General features: G+C 42.8%; 1 protein-coding gene across 1 annotated transcript; it reads right to left on the bottom strand.

Moving 5' to 3' along the window:
- Positions 1 to 249: 249 nt before the first annotated feature.
- Positions 250 to 1,069, bottom strand: LOC140738716 (transcriptional and immune response regulator-like). The gene has a single exon (XM_073066456.1). The coding sequence runs from the start codon at positions 984 to 986 to the stop codon at positions 678 to 680; it is 309 nt and encodes a 102-aa protein (XP_072922557.1). The 5' UTR covers positions 987 to 1,069; the 3' UTR covers positions 250 to 677.
- Between the last annotated feature and the right edge of the window lie 20,373 nt (positions 1,070 to 21,442).

Here is a 21,442-nt window from a genome sequence, read left to right as displayed (position 1 = left end):
ACTGCAGAAAGGACTCGGCGGAGCAGGCAGCATCACTTTCCAAAATGCAGGGTCTCCGCCCAAAACTTCCGACTGCCCACTTCCATCGGCCAATGCTGCTCGACCCGCGGAGTTCTGCGCAGTTTGATTGTTGCTCCGGATTCCTGTGTTTGCAGTCACTTGTGTCCAAATCAGATGCAGATATCAAAGGGAGCGCGCTATTCACCTGGGGTGTGAACTAGGTGGTTTAAGAAACAACCAAAGCGTAAATACAGTTTTCAATGTTTATTAAATTACGGAATCACCGCATCATTCACAGAATAATTGGCTCTACCGCCAGCGTCAACAATAAATAAACTGTACAATCTGTTCTTCCTGAGATTTTGTTTCAAAAGTCCTTTGAAAGTTCTCCAGCTGCTCCTGAAAATCAACCAACTTGTGTCCTTATTTATCAGGTGGCCATCAAATCAGTTCCTTAACGGGACTTCCGTCAGTCTGTACGGCCACTGAATTCACGCACCTATGAGATGCAAGTGTCCGTTCCATTTTGAAACTTTGTTTTAATTTCTTCTGCCTCAAGCCGCTTCACGAAGCGAACTTGTGCGATGAAGAAAGTTCCATCGTCTCTCCACGTTTTGCAGCGTTTCACACGCTTGGGAGATGGTGCGCGGTGCCAAACGGCCACGGACTCCCACTCTCTACGAGAAGATTTTCACCGACTTCCAACCCATGCGGAACAGCTGCATGAGTTTCGCTTTCCTGCGGACTCTGAGAGCCAGCAGCGCTCGGCTGATCTCCTCGCTGCTCTGGTTCGAGCAGATGATCCGCGCCCTCTCCTCCGCCTTCTTGTCCCCCGATCTCTCGAACAGCCTCTGCATGGCCGTGTGGTTGACAGAGTGGAAGATGTCAGGCAGCGCTGCCTTACGGAGGTGCGTGTCGAAGCGCTGGCCGTAACCCAGAGGGCTGACCAGCTGGGAGTAGGGTCCGCAATCCTCGGCTGAGCTCATGGTGATTTATCTCTGAGCCTGGCCTACCAAGGCTGCAAGTCTTTCAGGAGCTGCGCTCAGAGCCTCGGACCGCCTGGTATTTATAGGCGAAGAGAGCCCTGCTCCGCCGATCCCTGGGCGTCTACACGGACAGCATCCGCCCAGCCCTGGCGCCTTGAAAAGCTCCACCTCTGTGTCTGCTTTTCTCCCCAGACCAAACCGTGCAAAGGCGTGGAACATCTGCACATGCACTTACTACAACTTCTCCTTTCCGCAAAATTAAATATTTTATTGCATACAAGCTACTTCCCAAAATTAAAATAAAACCCATGCCCAGCTTGTATAAATACAAGCAAGCAATACTATCGATTTTATACATTCATATTCAGATAATTGCACAGTACTTCAGAAATGTGGGTCTTACCATTATGGACAATTTGAGATTGATTTGATATTGTCAGACAATGTGATATTCTTGATACCTATGAGGAGGACGTTTAGAATTTGGCATCAAGGTTGGCACAAGACCACGTGCCAAATGGCCTGCCTGGTGCTCTACTGCCCTGTGTATGATATTTACATGCCTGCCCTAGCACGAGAAGTCAGCTCCAGCAGACTGTGCAGCTGAGATCGACAGTGACGTGCAACAGCCAGGAAGGTGGAACTGCAAAGCGATGGGCATGATAGGTCATGATCGTCTACTGCAACCAAGGATGCAGCCTAGTTTGTGATGCTTGCTCGTACCTCTAGACCCAGACTTCAGAGGTTGAGAGAGTGGAACCACATGCCCACCAGTGCAATGGCCTTTCCGCTGTAAAACCCTCCCACAAAGGTTTCCTGTCACCGGCGAACCCGATGGACGACAGCCATGAAAACTATGGAAGTACTAGCAACAATGTGCTGGAGGCACTCAGCTGTCAGGCAGCATCAGTGGGAATTCCTTCTCCTTCAGCCCTTTACTTTCCCACCTATCCACGCCCCCCCCCACTCAGCTTCTTACTTCATTCCCCCTCCCTCACCAACCTGGCTGCACCTATCACCTTCTCGCTTGTACTCCTCCCCCTCCTCCCCACCTTCTTATTCTAGCTTCTTCCCGTTTCCTATGCAGTCCTAATGAAGGGTTGCAGCCCAAACTGTCAACTCTTTATTCCTCAACCTAGGTGCTGAGTTCCTCCCGCATTCTGTGTGTGCCATTCTGGATTTCCAACAGCTGCAGAATCCCTTTGCTTATGAGGAAGGGAATTGTCAAAGTAATTCCTCACAGGGGCTGCTTGAGGCATGGAGATCCCCCAGCAGGTTGCGTGTTGCTCCAGATTCCAGCAGCTGTGGTCTCCTGTACCTCCTGTGAAAGCATTAATCTCATCGGATTCACACACCTGCTTCAGGGGAGCGATCCGTACACTGGCTGAGTGCTGAGCCACCAACTGGATAAATCAGGGCTCAGTATTGTTATTGCTTCTTTTCACATTATACATCAACGACTTGGATGACAGAATTGATGGCTTTGTGGCCAAATTTGCAGACAGTACAAAGACGGGTGGCAGGGCAGTGGTGTTGAGGAAGCAGGGGGTCTGCAGAAAGACTTAGATGTATTGAGAGAATGGGCAAAGAAGTAGCAGTTGGAACATAGTGTAGTGAAATGTGTGCTCAAACACTTCGATAGATGGAGTAATGGCATAGACTATTTTCAAATAACAGAGGTGCAAAGGGACTGGGGAGTCCTTGTGCAGGATTCTCTACAGGTTAACTTGGAAGTTGAATCGATGAAGCCAATTTCAATGTTAGCCTTCATTTATAGAGGACTAGTGTTGGCACGTGGCATTTGTCTAGTGATTTGAAGGTTGCTAGTTCGAGCCTTGGCTGAGGCTGCGTGTGTGTCCTTGAGCAAGGCACTTAACCACACATTGCTCTGCGATGACACCGGTGCCAAGCTGTATGGGTCCTAATGCCCTTCCCTTGGACAACATCGGTGGCGTGGAGAGGGGAAACTTGCAGCTTGGGCAACTGCCGGTCTTCCATAAAAAAAAACCTTGCCCAGGCTTGCGCCCTGGAATCTTTCCAAGGCACAAATCCATGGTCTATCAAGCCTAACGGAGGCCTACTACTAGAAGACTAGAAAATGAGAGCAGGTATGTGATGCTGAGTCTTTTAAGGCACTAATCAGATCATACTTGGACAATTGTGAGCAGCTTTGGGCTTTTCTAAGAAAAAATGTGCTGACTTTGGAGAAGGTTCATGATTCTGGGAATGAAGGGGTTAATGCATACGGAGCTTTTGATGGCTCATGCCGGCAGGAGTTTAGAAGAATGAGGGGGGATATTGTAGAAACCTATCAAACATTGAAAGGCTTAGATAGATAGGATGTGGAGAGGATGTTTCCTACAGTGGGTGGGTCTGGCACAGGAGAGCACAGCCTCACAATCTGAAAGGCATTGACAGAGTAGACAGCCAGTATCTTTCTTTCACCTTCAGAATGTCTGATACAAGGCGAAAGATCAAAAGAGGTGAGTGAGGTAAGATTTTTACACAGAGAGTGGTGGGTGCCTGAAATGCTCTGCCAGGGGATGGTAGAAGAGGCAAATACGATGGAGTCAAGGAGTCAAAGTGAAATACAGCGTGGGTAATCTTGGTTTCCACTCAGCTGCTGCCAATGTCCTGCAGTTAGCCCATAGAGGCATTTAAAAGGCTCTCGGATAGGCACATGAATGTGCAGAGAATGGAGGAACATGAGCACTGCATTGACAGAAAGAAGTAGTTTATTTTAACCATAGAACACTACAGCACAGTACAGGCCCTTCAGCCCTCCATGTTGTGCCGACCCATATAATCCTTAAAAAAAGTACTAAACCCACACTACCCCATAACCCTCTATTTTTCTTCCATCCACATGCCTGTCCAAGAGGCTCTTAATGTTTTAGCCTCCACCACCATCCCTGGCAAGTCATTCCAGGCACTCACAACCCTCTGTGTAAGAAAACTTGCCCCTGATGTCTCCCCTAAACTTCCCTCCCTTAATTTTGTACATATGCCTCTGGTGTTTGCTATTGGTGCCCTGGGAAACAGGTACTGACTATCCACCCTATCTATGCCTCTCATAATCTTGTAGACCTACAAGATCTTGGGCTTACAATTACTCAATTAATTAGTTTGACACAGTACTATGGGCAAAGGTCCTGTTCCTGTGTGTTGTATGTTCTATAAGTGCAGGATAGAAGATTTAAAATCTGAGGCAACAGATATTCTGATAATGCATATCATCTGGAACTCTTTGCCTTAATAGTATCAGAAACAAAGTCAACAGAGCCATCAACATCAAATTAGATCAGCCGGTGTGAGAGTTATTATCAGAACAATGAGGAGAGATCAGGGTAACAGGACTGATAGGATTATTCTACTAAAGGTCAGTGCAGACTTAATTAACCAGCTAGCCTCTTCCATCCCAGAACAATTCTATGATTCCACACTCAGTGGCCATTTTTTTAGGTACCTTCAGTGCCTAATAAAGTGGCCACTAAGTGTATATTCGTTGTCCTCTGCTGCTATGGCCCATCCAATTCAAGGCTCAATGTGTTGTACATTCAGAGGTGCTCTTCTGCACACCACTGTTATAAGCATGGTTATTTGAGTTACTGTCGCCTTCCAGTTAACTTGAACCAGTCTGGTCATTCTGCTCTGATCGTCCTCATTAACAAGGCATTTTCACCCATCGAACTGTTGCACGCTGGATTTCTGTTTTGTTTTTTGTACCATTCTCTGTAACCTCTAGGGATTATTGTGCACGAAATTCCCAGGAGAGCAGCAGTTTCTGAGATACACAAGCCACGCTGTCTGGCACCAGCAATCATTCCACGGACAAAGTCACTTAGATCACGTTTCTTCCCCATTCTGGTGTTTGGTCTGAACAACAACTGAACCTCTTGACCTTGTCTGTATGCTTTAATACACTGAGTCGCTGCTATATGATAGGCTGACTGCATTAATGAGCAAGTGAGCGGGTGTACCTAATAAAGTGTTTGCATTCATCTTTGATATCACAGAACTGAACAAATATTTCAAAGCAAGATTAAAACGTAAGAAGCTAATTTTGTTTCTCCTTGCACAGACCTCTGCGTCTAATTTGCTGACATTGTAATATAGTTGTCCTGGTACATTTGCATGCCTTCCCTGCAGTTGCCTCATTTTTAATATTTACATGATTATTAAACATTTATTTGCTGGCTGCCTTCGGGGTTCCTTGCTGGTGAAGGTTGCTTTTCTGCATTATTTCAACAAAGAATATTAAATGACCATCTCCTTCTGAAATAATGGTTCCAGCCTTGTCTAAATTCAACGTCAAAGTGATCCAGAAAATTCCCTTATGGTCACTATAGAAAAGTCTGTCTCGCCGGACTATACAATGCAAACCCCTGTCAGATATCCTTGTTTTAAAATATTTAACATATTCTGAAGCACAGGAGAAAAATGCGCATCTTTTTCATTTTTGATTGCCTTTTGCTGTGCTGCCATGACTGGTAGGTTCTATTGGCTTTTCCTCCCTACCATACCCATATTCTAGATGTTAGAATGAAAGTGGGAGCTACAATTCAATTTCATAACCGAAGCCCATCTGAAGTTTCCCATGACAGAGATCACCGACTCTCTCCTGAGTGGCCAAACGAGATTCAAATAAGAATGTTTTTCTCTATCAGCAACCGTTTTAAAATTCATAAATATTAAATTGCTTATTTCTTTCCCATTTGAAAAGTGGCACAATCATAAATTAATCATTTCAAAAAGTGCATCTTTCTGCAGTTTTGCAGGAAACCAATAATAACAGTACACATCACGACGCCACGTTTGACGGACCTTTGGTATCCTAATAAATGTGGCACTTTCTCCGTGAAATACAGTTTGAAATAATAACTTCCAAGCAGGGTAAAAATAAATTGTGAAAATATGAGAGAGGGAAAGAAAAGCAAAGAATAAATTAGTGCTACTAATGTAAAGAACATACAGAACAGGCTCCACTTTCAGTGCAGCTTCGTCCTCGGAGAACATACTTCACTTGCTGTTTTACCCTATCACATGATGAAAGAGCTGCCCACTTGTATATCGGCATAGTGGGTGTCAGGGGTTCAGGAGTCAGCAATTTAAGACTCGAATGAGCGGAAGGTTGTTCTCCCAGGGAGTTTTGTATGTTTAGGGTTAAATATCCCAGAGAGCTGTGGAGGGTGAGACATTGAGTGTATTGAAAACTGAGGTACGAGCTTTGATCTACAGAGGAATCAAGCAATATGCAGAAAATTGAACAGTATTGCAGTGCTCTCTCCTGCATCTCATTCTTATGATCTAATTTCAAACCAAAAGTAGTAAATATAGTTAGAGACATAGAGTTATACAGTACAGAAATAAGCTCTTTGGACCAATTCATCTGTGACGACCAAGATGTCTGTCCAAGCTAGTTCCACTTGCCTTATGTGATAAGTTATTGCTGATACAACAACAGCCCTTATTTCTTTTTGTTCCATAAATGGTGACAAAATAAACTAACGGCATTTCGGAACATACCTCCTGCAAGGTTTTGCACTGTCAGTGACCACAGCTTGCAGAAAGTTTGTTAAAAGTACACTTCAATATGTCTATTTCCTTCTCACCGTACTCTTGATGTTCAGTAAACAACCACCCCCCACCCCCAGCATCATGACCATCATGTCGCTGTATGGCCAGGCAATGTTGCTCGCTTCTTCACGAGCCAATCCTATCGTCTAAGTTCACAGTCAGCAAGGTATCGGGAAAGATGGCACTTGTGAACTGGACTGCAGTGATGAGTCTACCACAGGAAATATCTTTGGTGGATTGTTGATCTATTGGTGAACAACAAAAGAATACTTTTTTATGCTGTAACCATTACCTCAACCTAAGTTACACAGAAGTGCCGGCTTATAACAGAGCTCAGTACAATAAAGGACACTCTAGGTTTTCAGTACTCACAGCAATGTTTAATTTACCTTCATCGCTGGACTTCCTGCAATGTTTGATTGGCTACTTAAGTAATAAGCGGGAGGTCAGTATTGCAATTGACAACATAAAGCAACTGGAAACACAGACACCAATTAAACAGTTCCCTGGCAACCACGTGCTGTGACCAAACACGGTGCATGGCAAGAGGTCAGGTTTGAGATCGGTACCACATTTCGGTGAGCTAGAGGACTGGGGTGCAATTCGATTTGTTCGAGGCGTGACTCACTCTCACCTCTGAGCAGTCTAGGTCAGGACAGAATGGATGCTTCCTATAGCGGGGTGTAGGACCCAAGAGGACAGTCTCAGAATCGAAGGACATCACTTTAGAACAGAGATAAAGAGAAATTTGTTTAGCCAGAGGGTAGTGAGTTCATTGCCACAGAAGGCTGTGGAGGCCAAGTCATTGGGTATATTTCAAGCAGAGGTTGACAGATTCTTCATTAGTAAGGTTGTCATGAGGGAGAAGGCAGGAGAATGAGGTTGAAAAGAGAAAATAAATCACCCCTGATGGAATGGGAGAGCAGACTGGATGGGCTGAATGGCCTAATACTGCTCCTATGTCTTATGTTTATGTCTTATTCTATATTCAGCAGAAATGCACCTTTCACTGCTAATGTGTGCACTTTGACTCTGCTGCCTCGGCAATATAATGGCACAAAAGGTCCTTGGTAACTGGGGAAGGAATTCAATGTCAATAGAAGGGAAATGCCACCATTTTCTAATCTTAGCAAAGCAGAAATAATAGCATAAAAATAGCAGCAGTGTTCATGCAAACTTTTAAGAAAAATTAGTCATAGAATCTTTGCCCTCATCAAATATTGACAGCAAAATTTATAAATAAATATTGTCATTGAAGCATGGAACTGAGGCAGCTTTGCAGGTCAGTGGAGGTTATTTGTCCATCAAGTCTGTGCTAGTTCTCTGAAGAACAATCAAGTCCTTTCCATTCTTCAGAGCCTTGCAAAGCTTTTACCTAAATATATTCATCTAACTCTCCTTTAAAAGCTACAATTAAAGCTCAATCTGCCACTCTTTCAGGCAGCACATTCCCGATCATAACTAATCGTGTGCAGTAAACAAATTGTTCTCGTCGGCTCTGGATATATTGTCAATCATTTTAAATCTCTTATGCCTTTGATGGGAACAGCATCTTTCTATTTATCTTGTCTAAACCCATTGTGATCCTCCTCAATCTTCTCTGCTCTCCGATGAACAAACCTGATTCTTCATAACTTTATAACTGAATCACTTCAGCCATTGCTTGGACAATATTTTTTTCATAGTGTCAAGTTGAATTATAAATAGCATATTTTAGTCCCTTTTTTTACTCTGGATATTATGGGAATCCAGGTCCTTTACTCCTTTCACCACCCATGCATCTGGAGGCTGTGCCGATGCCCCTAATGAATATGGTCTCCAAGGCACACACAGCCCAAACACCCATGCCTCTGCCCTATCCCAGTAAAATATCTTGACTCCCAGCCCCAGAAGCACAATAATGCGAACAAAATTACAACATTACGCAAAATCTTATGCCATCTTTTCTGCAACTTCTCTGGCTAATTTTGACAGATGATCACTGTGTTAAGGGCAACACATACAACCATTTTCAAAGTTCAAAATAAATTTTATTATCAAAGTACATACCTGTCACTACGAGGGGTGATTGATAAGTTCACGGCCTAAGGTAGAAGGAGTTGATTTTAGAAAACCTAGTGCATTTATTTTTCAACATAGTCCCCTCCTATATCATCAGTTAATAACTCATCAGGGGTGATTGATAAGTTTGTGGCCTAAGGTAGAAGGAGATGAGTTATTAACTTCAAACTTTCTGCATAATCACTCAAAGAGTTGAACTGCATGTGCTTGTTACGAGAGCTGTTTAACTCATCTCCTTCTACCTTAGGCCACGGACTTATCAATCACCCCTGCTGTGGACACTCTCTGGAGGTCCAAGATCCGTATGCTCCACGACCGCTGGACTAAGTGTGTAAATGTAGGAGGGGACTATGTTGAAAAATAAATGTGTTAGGTTTTCTAAAATTGACTCCTCAATCGCCCCTCGTATATACAATAAGAGATCCATTTTCTTGTGGGCATACTCAAAAAAATCTATAGAATAATAACAATAACAGAATCAATGAAAGACCGCCCAACTAGGGCATTCAACCAAGGCATTTCAAGAATGAAGAACCAAACAAAATGCGAGAGGAACAATGGGACATGCAGTGTTTGTAGCAGCAGTGAGTTTCTCCAGCATCTATGTCTTCATTTGAAGAAGGGCTCTCTAATAGTGGTCCAGCATGGATCACTGGATAGTGACCAGTAGCTAGAAGTATTGATTAACTTCTTCAGCTCATTTCCAGCACTGTCTAACACAGGATGATTACAGGACAAAACATCTTCGAGCACTAGCTTAATGCTATATGTGTAATGAGTTCAAAACTCTCCTCAATTACTGCGGCATTTTTGTTTATTGAATCACAGGATGTGGACTTCACCAGAAATGCCAGCATTTATTGTCCATCCCTCATTGCCCTTAGATTGAGGAGGCATTTTGACACTGGTGGGATTAGAATGGCGGGGTGAAGATACATCTCTACCAAAGGAATTGGTGCTCCTTCCCTCTGCCAGCTTGCAGATCACCCTTAGGCAAGAATTTTAACAATGGTGGGGGGCTTAAGCTCATGTCATTGGATTAATAGTTTAGCATTTCAAGTGTTCGACTAGTAACTTAACCATGTTCTACTTCACACCATAACGTAAATGAAATTTTAATGCAAATTCAGTTGATTTAAAAAAATGCAATTTACACATGTTCTTAGCAATATGAAATTATTTCTCTGTTTATTATAAACCATCCAGTTCAGTAATGTCATAGAGTCGCAGTGAGATATAGCAACAAGACGGGTCCTTCAGCCCATTGAGTCTGCACGGACCATTAGCCGCCTGTTTACACTAATCTGACAATAATCTCAGCTTTTACTTTCCCCATATTTTCATCAGCTCCCTCCTCCGTATTCTGTCACTCATCTACATACTAGGTTAGGGTGGTGTTGTAGTGTAGCGGCACGTTACGGCGCACCAGCAGTAAGACCAGAGTTCGATTCCTGCCGCTCTCTGTAAGGAGTTTGTACACTCACCTTATGACGGCCTCAGTTTCCCTGGGCTCTCTGGATTCCTCCCACGTTCCAAAGATGTACGGTTAGGTCTAGCGAGTTGTGGGCATGCTACATTGGCACCAGAGTCATGGCAACACCTACGGGCTGTCCAACGCAATTCTCACTGATTTGGTTTGACTCGAAACAATGCATTTCACTGTGTTTCGATGTATACGTTTCAAAAACAGCTCATCTTTAACCTGGCGCTCACTTTACCGTGCCCAGTAAACCTATCAAGCTGGCCGGCCTCGGGACAAAGGGAAAAACCGGAGCACCCAGGGAAAATCCACAGGGTCAAAGGGAGAACATGTAAACTCCACACAGACAGCACCTGAAGTCAGGAATGAACCTCACTACCTTGTCTGGCAGCGTTGCCTGGACTGAGGTACTGTATATTTGACACCAATCCCATTGCCATCTGCTAACCATAAATGCTTTCAGAAGCAGCCTCTGCATGGTGATAAACGTTGGTTTTGTCAGAAACATCCACAATCTATTTAGGAATCATTTGGCGGCTATGAAAGATGTCAATGGTAGCTTCTGGATTAATTCCAATCAAATAAGTAAGACATGAATAATCAGAGAAATCTACAGAATGTCAGAGCATTGTCAGTCAATTCTACTTTTAGGAAATACGTATCAACACACAGAAGCAAAACAATGGGAGGTTAGTGCTGGGTACATTATGTGCTGCAGCTTTTCTTTCAGTGCGTCACATCTTTTAAAGTCAAAGTTGAGTTTATTGTCAGATGCACACAGAGGTATGTGCACAGGTGAAATGAAAAACAACTGAGTCATAGGCACATTTACAAGGAAAACGAAACATGAAAAAATACACAATTAGAACAATGAAAATAAATTCCATTGTAGGTCAAGGTGGTCATGGTGTTGTTATGCCGAGGGGGTGATGAGGGCTGTGCAAGAACTGAGTGGTTGAAGGGAAGTTACTGTTCTTGAATCTGGGGTTATGGGACTTTAAGCTTCTGCATGTCCTGCCCGGTGGTAACTGAGAAAAGTTAGTATGGCCCGGATGGTGGGGATCATTGGTGATAGATGCTGCATTCTCGAGGCAGCACCTCATGTAGATACTATCAATGGTAGGGAGGAATATGCCAGCAATATTTTGGGCTGAATCCACTATGGTTTGTACATTCCAAAATTCCGGCATTTCCAGCGCCTGAATTTTTAGCCTGATGCTTCATATATGGTGTGCCTTGAGTGTTCAAAGGCCCCATCTGAGTTACAAAATCACAGTAAATTTGCACCTCTGAGATGGGTCGTTGAACCGATTCTCCCCGTGCGAGCTGTAAACGTCAGAACCTGTATGCCTAAATGTGTTAAAGGTTTCTTTCTTCACTACCTCAGGTGGGTGGGGAACGAGTAAGAGGTGGCATGGTAGCTCAGTAGTTAGTTTAATGCTTTACAGCGCCAGCTACAGGATCGGAGTTCAATTCCCGCCACTATCTGTAAGGCGTTTATACATTTTCCCCGTGACTGTGTGTGTTTCCTCTGAGGGCTCTGGCTTCCCCCCATATTCCAAAGACGTAGAGTTTGGGTTAGTTGAGTTATGGGCATGCGACGTTAGCGCTGGAGGCATGGTGACACTTATGGGTTGCCCAGCACAAACTTCACTGATCTGATTTGACTAAAACAGATTCATGTCACTGTATGTTTCAATGTACACGTGATAAATAAAGCTTATATATACTGCAAATCTTTAAAAACTCTTTCAGACAATCAGCTCCCGACCCCAACGGGTGAAAAATACTCGTTCATCTCCCACTCACCACTTCTAATAATAGCGTCAAATTCTTATGAGAATCTTATCAACACAAACAGTCAGCAGTTTTGGAAAACAAAACCTTTAAATAGTATAATGTTAAAAGATCGCATATTTCGAATTGCTGTCCTTGTACTAACTCCGAGATAGAATGGCTTCATATGCTATTTTTGTGAAGCGAAGCCAATATCAAAAAGAGGCGCCATAAAAGGAAATGCAAACCTCTGGAGCGCCTGTGCTTCACCCACCTTAAAGACTTCAGAACAATAGTCAACTGCAGAATTCAATTAGAGGAAACAGCTGAGGGACTGCATTTGCCAGCACTGCTTCATCTCCTGGACATTTTATACGGCTACAGAAGGGTGTTAGAGTGCTTCTTGCAGACAAGTTGTATCTTAGTTGTCATTGTTCTTACTGCCCTCACAAATATATTTTATTGGGAGGGGAAGGGGAGAAGGCTGTCACACAATCAGTTAACCTGCGACATTAATATCCGCCATAAATATACATCATATTGTGGAAATTGAATTGCACTAATTATAATTACTTCTGCTCAATTAACTTCAGTCAAAAATTAAATAAAAGTAATCCTATCAAAGGTTTGAGCAAGACGCAGAATATACTTACCCTGCCGCCCAACAAGTCTTCCGTAACTCACATTGAAGACATTTCTCAGACTCGGCTTGACCAAGCACAGATGAATTGTACAAAAGTTTTTGCCTCAATAGTCTCTGCTCGATCATCAAATGCTACCACCAGTGGTATCTGCTTGGCGTGCTATCTCACGAAGGCAATATTTATCATCAAATATCCCCACCACCCAAGCCATCCCATCTTCTTGTACCTACCATCGGGCAGGAGGTAGAGAAATCCGATACTCCACACCACTGGATTTAACGATAGTTACTTCCCTTCAGCCTTTCCATTCTTGGACCAAGTGGCACAATCCTAGCCACTACATTAGTATAGAAATACTATGACTAGGTTGAACTACCGTGAACTTTGTTTTCAATTGTGTTTTTTTTTGTATAATTTATGTTTTTCTTGTGCATGAACCAGACCACACTCTCTTCTCACTGCTGCCATCAGGAAGAAAGTCCAGGAGCCTCAGGACCCACATCACCAGGTTCAGGAACAGTTATTATCCCTCAATCATCAGGCTCTTGATAACTTCACTCACTGAATCACCAAACTGTTCCCACAAACAATGGACTCACTTTCAAGGACCCTTCACCTCTGTTCTCAATATTTGTTGCTTATTTATTACTATTATTATTATTATTTATTTTTTCTCAGGTCAAGCTGGTAAAGCCCGAGGTACGGGCATTGCCAAGCACACTCCTTTGTCAATTGCTAGGAACTTCCCAACTATTCTCATGGTGTTTAGTATTGTGGCTTTCTGAAGAGTTACATAGAGAAGATACTGTTTAATGCTATTGTGTCATGTCTTTGGGATGACACCAGTTGTAGATATTACTATCAAGACAATATATACCCTGTTCATGTTCCATAGTCTTTCAATTTCCTCTTTTAATTCAGCATATTTCTGGTGTTTTTCACTTATTGATTTCTGTAAGTTATATGCATTTGGAATGGCTATTAAATAAGTTGTTTTTGATTGCTTATCCTGTATTATTCTATCTGGGCAGTTATTATAGATTGCCCTATCTGTAATAATTGGTTGGTCAGAATGTAATTTGTGGGATTCTGATTCTAAAACTGGATCAGGCTTGTATTTATAGCAAGGAATGATTTCATTTATGAGTTTGTACTTTAAAGCAAGATTTTGATGAATGATGTTTGCCATTTGATAATGCCCAAGTATTATCATTATTTCATTTTTTTCTTTGGTATTTGCACATTTTGTTGTCTTTTTCACATTGGCTGTTTGTTCTGTTGGGTTTAGTCCTTCATCGATTCTATTATGGGTCTTGGATTGACAGAGCATGCCTGCAAGAAAACAGATCTCGGAGGTGTATATGGTGGCATATATGCACTTTGATAATAAAGTTACTTTGAACTTTGCTGCGTATCTGATGTCATGTCCCCGTGACGCTGCTGCAAGTAAGTTGTTCTTCACACCTGGGCAGACAGGCATTTTTGCAGATACTGTAACAATAAACCTGACCTTGACCTACCAATCTTGGTCTTTTAATTAGTTTTGGGAAATACTAGCCCCTCCAAACCAGAAAAATAAAGATCTAGGAAGAATAAAGTTGCTTTATAGTAATGGTTTTATGGTGGTTATTTCTGTCCCTCTGAGCTGGGGGTGCTCATCACTTGTTTGTCGTTGGAAGGATCTGTATGAAGCAGCAGTATGTCCTGGAGATAGTTATTCACAACGAGGCCAGCTTCCTGCCAGTTACTACGACCCAAGAGCCCTCAACACTCTTGCATTGGCCATTTGGTGAGGCATCCCAAACATCAGCTGTCAAAACTGACATTTGTGAATTCACGTTCATCCATATTCAAAAGCATTTACAAATAAAAATAGCAACTTTTGCATTGTTAAGATTTCAAATACATGATCAAAAACAATCCTTCTGTTTCTTCCCACTCACTTGAATGGGAACACTGTACTTTCCGTGGATTAACCCAGCACAGACTGAATGGACCAATTTCTAGAGGAGAGAGGGAGACACCTCATCAAGTGACTCCCTTTCCAGCTCAAGATTTTTCAAGAACACAAGAGAATCTGCAGATGCTGCAGATCTTAAGCTGCACACAAAAAGTACTGGAAGAATTCAGCCAGTCAGGAAGCATTAATGGATGGAAACAAGCAGTCGACGTTTCAAGCCCAGACCTTTTATCGGGACGAGATCTAAGGACCCAATGAAGTGTCACAGCCTGATATGTTATTTCCGTCCATAGCTGCTGCCTGACCTGATGAGTACCTCCTGCATTCGTACACGTTCTTCAAGAATTTTCAACTGTGACTCGGCTTTCAAGAAAAAAATGCTGGAAACACTCAGCAGGTCAGGAGGCTTCTGTGGATCGAGAAGCAATGAATATTTCAGGTCCAGAGTACATCACCAGAGTGGGAAGAGAGAAGAGAAGTTAGAACCAAGGGAATATCTCTGATAGGGTGAGACCAAATGGCAATATGGCAGTTGGAAGCATTTTATGTTTCTTTGTGTAATAGTGCTTGAGGCAAGGATATGGGACATGCTAAGCAATGCAGTCTGTACAAACAGAAAGAAAAACTAAGCCACAATCACAGGTGGATGACAGATTGTAAGAAAGACCAACTTGCTTAAGAAAATCAGACCTAACACTTGCTATCTGGAGCTAACAGACGCAAATAGATTTGCACAGTTGGTAAATCAGTTTACTATTGTCACATGTGCTGAGGTACATTTAGAAACTATATTTTGCATCCCATCCATACTGATCATTTCATCATATTAGTATATCAATAACAGAATGCAGAATCAAGTGTTACAGTTACAGAGGAAGTGCAATACAGGCAGACAATAAAGTACAAGGTTGTGGCAAGGTAGGTTGTGAGGTCACGAGTCCATTTTACTCTACAAACACTTCAAGCTAAAGGAAAGTTTTAAATCTCCTGAAGTTTAAGGGAACTGGCCTCAGGGAATCTTGGACAGTGGACCAGAGGCTGAACTTTCTTGGGTGCTCAGTAAAGATCAGGTCTTGTACTGAATGGGCTAGTAGATTGGTTACTCTTGCCCGTGGAATAGGAGTGAAACCCATGGGAGTCCAGGTGTCCAGTTCACAAGCCGTCTGCTTAGATCAACAGTGCTTAGTGTAAACAATACTTTGACGTTTCAACAACTTCAACGTTGATAAAGATTGAGGTTCTAGAAGTTTTGTAGAGTCTAACTCACTATTCAGAGATCATCCTGCCTCAATTTGGAACTTGAATTGTTGACAAGTCAGACATGTACCAACTCTGCATCAAACAGATGGATGGATCCTTCCGACATGCAGCTACACAACAGCAACAAAGATCAACGTTCAAAGTAAATTCATTCTCGAAGTACGTATATATCACCATAAGCAACCCTGAGATTCATTTTTTTGCAGGTATACTCAATAAATCCCTAGTAGAATAATAACTATACAGTGCTGTTGAAAATTCTTAGGCACCCGAGCTATATATATGAGCCTAAGTCTTTTGTGCAGTATTGTAACAGAATCAATGAAAGTCTGCACCAACTGGGCATTCAGTCTGGGTCCCTCAGTGGCAGCACTAATCTGACTGAATCTGGAGCAAGCCAGCAGAGGAGGTATCAGTCCCTCGGACACAGTGTCTGTATGGAGTTCTCAGCTGATCACACCAGGGCATTGGGTGCCAGCGGTGGATGGTATCTCGAGGTGCAGACCAGCAGAGACACTGGCCTCAGACATCTTGGCTGAGCCTGTATTCACTGCGGTAATGCACAGACTATTCCAGGAACCTCTTCACTCCATGTTGGGCCAAACACATCAGCAATGGTGATGGCATTTATAGGGATGTGTGGACGCAAATGTGTTAACTGTTCAAACTCATTTGTAAATTCAGTGGTGACAGAACATTATTTTATAGGTGGACTCTGAAGGGAAGGTTCTAGGTTTTGAAAGTGCCATCAATACCCAGGAGATTTCAACATATTTTAGTCACCAAGGTTACAAACAGGGCAGTAACTATGGAACACTCCGTTGCAATCAAGACAGGAAATGCTTTGTGGTGCATAGATAAGGGATTCTGTTTGGAGTCAAAAGGAAATGTGAGTCTGCCAAGTTTTTTTTCAAGTATTTTGTCTAATGTAAAAGTCGCCGTAAAAGGTTATATCTCTTTTTATATATTGACCAGTTGTAACTGACTATGATATGTTGGCTTCAAAGGTCATAATGGTACTTAAACATCTCTTTATTCCTTCAGCAGATTTTTCAATCCTGCCTCCTCCATCATTCTCCCAACCTCCTCCAATTTCTTTGTTCCATTGTCAGCGGACAACCATTGGTATGGCCCCCAATTTGGAATTTCCTTCCCTGACCCCTCTGTTGCTCTGTTTGCTCTCTTCGTTTGATCCACATTATTAATTGAGTAGGTATTGAGAAGGGGTAATCTATTACAATTTGACCCACAGACCCCCTTAGCATACACTCCAGACAGGGGCAAATTTCCCTACAACCATGACCTCTCCTGTCTCACCAGCATTTTTTCCAAGTTAAAAGGCCCAGAAAGAGTGGCTGTGGAGAGGATGTTTCCTATAGTGGGGGAGTCTAGGACCAGAGGGCACATCCTCGGAATAGAAAGGCATCCCTTTAAGCAGAGATAAGAAGAAATTTCTTTAGCCGGGGGTGGGGGGGGGGGGGGGAGGTGGCAAATCTGTGGAATTCATTGCCACTTTGGCTGCAGAGACCAAGTTATTGGGTATATTTAAAGAAGAGGTTAATAGGTTCTTGATTTGTAAGGAGATTAAAGGTTATAGGGAGAAGATAGGAGAATGGGGTTGAGAGAGATAATAAATCAGCCATGGCAGAACAGGCTTGATGGGCCGAATGGTCTAATACAGTTCCTATGCCATATGGCTTTATGGTCTTATGTAAGGCAGCATTTCCCCTGTCAATTTGTTGGGGTCATTTACAGCATCCAAGTGCTTCAGTGTGGTTTCCTCTACGTTGGTGAGACATGACACAGCTTGGGGGACAGGATCACTCAATGGCCAACCATTTCTATTCGACTTTCTGCACCCACATCGGCATGTCCATCTATGGTCTCCTCTATTGCCACAATGCATGTAGAAGGAGCAACACATCATATTCCATTCAGGCAGTCATCTCCAACCTGATGTTATGAACATTGATTACACTTTCGGGCTGCCCAGAACAAACCTCACTAATCTGATTTGACTAAACCAGAAGGTCATCAGGATCCTGCACAGCTGACAACTCTTTTCTCTCCAGAGTCCACATCTACCTTGGGTACCTGGAATATGAGAACCATGACCAGGCATCATAACAAATGAGATGAAAAGATACAATCTGCCAGTTCTTGGGCTGAATGAGACAAAATGGACATCATCTGGGGACACTTGACTGACAAGCAGGATAAGTGTCATCAGAGCAATGATGCACCACATTCATAGCCTTCATGATGACACCAGAAGCACATAGAGCCACCATCACATGGGAAGCCATCAGTTCCAGGATCATCAGTGCTAACTTTAAAACCAACCACAAGAAGACAGCAGCTCCAGTTATCAAATGTTACACAATGAATGATGTTAAGGAAGAAGACAAAGACAAGTTCTACAATGCAATCAGTGGAGTTATCAGCAGAGAGAAGGAAAGAGACCTGAGCATTGTGATGGGATATTTTAATGCCAAAAGAGGCAGGGAGAGTGCAGGGTATGAACAGGTGATGGGGAAACACAGTCTCGGAGAAATAAATGAAAGTGAGGAACAATTTTCTGAAACTTGTGCTAACTTCAAGCTAGTTATTGAAGGAAGCTTATTCCTACACAATACACAAGGCAACATGGATGTCACCAAACAAGGTATCATAGAACTAGATCAACCATGTATGCATCTCAAAGAAGTTTTGAAGATCACTCAATGATGTACGAGTGAAACACAGTGTCAATGCAGGATCGGACCACCATCTTCTGATCGCCAAAGTATAGATAAAGCAAAAAAGACACTACGCATCTCAGGATCAGCGACTGAAGTACAATGTGAGCTGCCTGAAAAACAGCTCGGAGGTTTGCCCTCACATGTTCCAACAGGTTCAAAGCACTTGAGGACCTTGATAGCAAAGATGAATGGACTGTTGTCAAACGTGTGAAGAAGTACTGGGAAGAAGGACACCTGAGCATAACGGATGGATTAAACCAGGAATGATGGAAACAATCAACAAGAGGAGAACATTAAAAGAAAAATACAATAGAAGCAGGACAGGCTACGAGAACGTGGAGGCAGAGAGGGAATATGACAGAGTACACAAGGAAATAAGGAGAGGCATCAAGAGGGACAGGAGAGGGTACACCAATATCCTTGCATCTGAAGCAGAAGCAGCTTCTGCAAATGAGAAAATGATACGATACTACCAAGAAACAAGCTGGCAAATTCAACCAGATCAACACCCAAGTAAGGATAAAGATGGAAATGTCCAAACTAAAGGAGATGAACAGCTCCAAGGTTGGGCACATTACTTCAATGATTTTTTGACCAAACCACCTCCGGAATCTCCTTTAATTCCAGAAGCACCATCAGACTTGGATGCTAAGCACCAAAGAAGGAAATCATTCAGGCAGTCAATGGGCTAAAGTCAGGAAAAGCAGTTGGCCCAGTCAGCATACCACCAGAGGCATTGAAGGCAGACCCTAAACTTTTGGCGGATATTCTCTGTACTTTGTTCTGCAACATCTGGGACAAAGGAGAGATGTAACAAGTGTCAAAGGAAAGTCACATAATCAAGCTTCCAAAGAAAGATGACCTACAAGACTGTAAAAACTACAGAAGCATTTCCTTATTCTGCAAAGCTTTCAACAAGCTGTTTACACAACATTAAGGGACTAGCAAGCAGACTTTAGGAGACAAGCACAGTCCAAGTAGCTACTATAAGAATCATTATGGAACAGTCGATCAAATGGAATACTTCTCTCTACATTAACTTCATCAACTATGACGAAGCCTTCGATAGCTTAGACAGAAACACTCTATGGAAATTTATGAAACATTATGGAATACTGCAGGTTTATCAATATCATCAGGAACTTCTACATGTCATGTAACATTATATATGTGGGAAAACTGTCAAGAAGCTTCAATGTCAACAATGGGGTTACACAGGGATGTTTGATGGCCAAAGACTGGATTATGAAACAGTCAAGTGAAAACAAAGTTGAATCCAGTGGACTATGTGTCGACATCTTGATAATCTAGAGTCTGCAGATGACATTGCCCTACTGTTTAGCTCTAACTAACAGACGCAATACTCTCAGCTACTAACTCCACCATGCTGGGTCTAAAACAAAAGTGATGAAGATGAACGGCACCAGCAATAGATCCATAGCGATGAGAGAGACAACCCTGGAAGAAGTGACTTCCCTTGTCTATCTTGGAAGCATTGTGAGTGTGTATGGTGGAACGGATGAGGATGCCAAAGCCAGGCTCAAAAAGACCAGGGTAGTTTTCAAGGTCTTGAAGAAAGTGTGGACATCTAAATTCATATCAAGGAAATCCAAAATTGAAACCTTCAACTCAAGTGTTAAAACAGTGCTCCAATATGGTTCTGAAACCTGAAGAGCAACAAAGAAGACACTACAAAAACTACAGGCTTTCATCAACCAGTGCCTGAGAAGGATCCTAAACATCAGATGAACTGACAAAGTAACTGACCAGACACCGTGAGAAAACACCAACTAGGACTCCATAGAGATACATATGCGCAAATGGAAATGGACGTGGATTGGCCACACGTTGAGAAAGCCAACCAGCAGCATCACCAGGCAGGCATTAAAATGGAATCCCCAAGGAAAGAGGCATCCAAAGAACACATGGAGGAGGGGCGACCAGGCGAAGATTAGACGATGGGGTGGGGACACTCCAGGTCCACCCTTGAGAAACTGGCTTAGGACAGAGAATGATGGAGACAGGAGGTCACCAATGGCCTATGCTTCACTGGGAGCTAAGGACCCAAGAAGAAGAAGAAGAATGCCATATAGAACAGCACAGCAAAGAAACAAGCTTTCGGTCTACAGTTGAAGACCTTCCAATCACTTATCATTATCCTGTAAATCTCCATCCCACTTCCACTCTCAGGTTCCAACTGAAATCATCTTGTACAACATACATTTGTATTGAACTACAAAGTGAAATACTAACCTGAAAGATGTTCCCCGCAATCAATTCCTTGGGGATACCATGGCCAGAAAATTAATTGGACTAACACACATTTATTGAGCTAAAAACCAGTCATCTGTTGTCCAACCTGTAACATTGTCTCAACGCTGGACTCCTCAGAGCCTTTTTGCCATTTAAAAGCTGAGTCAAGAGGGAGATGGATAATTTGTCACTTGTTTGGACTTGCGGAACCTAAACAACTCTTGGGAATATCAACAGCATCTTCCTTGACTGCCAACTTACTTGTAATCCTAAATATTCACTTCCTCCAGCAGCTGAGAGGACAGGACAAAAGGATACACCCTCTCTCCTTCCCCTTCCACCTCCCTCTACCCTTCCCACCCTATCTTCCTCGTCTTTTCCAAGTCAGGTTGTATTCGCAGTTGAAAATAAATCAGTTTCCTTATTGTCAATTTGGTAAAACCCTAAACCTCCAACTAAATAGCAGTTTCATCACACGGACAACCGTGACTTAAGAGAGACAGTGAAATAAGAAATGAAAGTGGCAGAAGATGCTGTGCTTGCTGCTGGAATCCACATCACATGAAAGACTTCTGCTTTTATACTGTATATAAATCACCAAGTGTGATTTTCACTGTCTCTCATCCTTTGGAGATTTCTTTCACATCCAAGAAACTGAGAACTCACAAAGATGTCTCAAGATATTGACGTAAAACTTAAAAATT

This window comes from Hemitrygon akajei, chromosome 1 (genome assembly GCF_048418815.1).
Source record: "Hemitrygon akajei chromosome 1, sHemAka1.3, whole genome shotgun sequence".
NCBI classification, from domain to species: Eukaryota; Metazoa; Chordata; class Chondrichthyes; order Myliobatiformes; family Dasyatidae; genus Hemitrygon; species Hemitrygon akajei.
The sequence above is the reverse complement of the archived record's forward strand: the minus strand, read 5'-3'. Positions and strand labels throughout refer to the sequence as shown.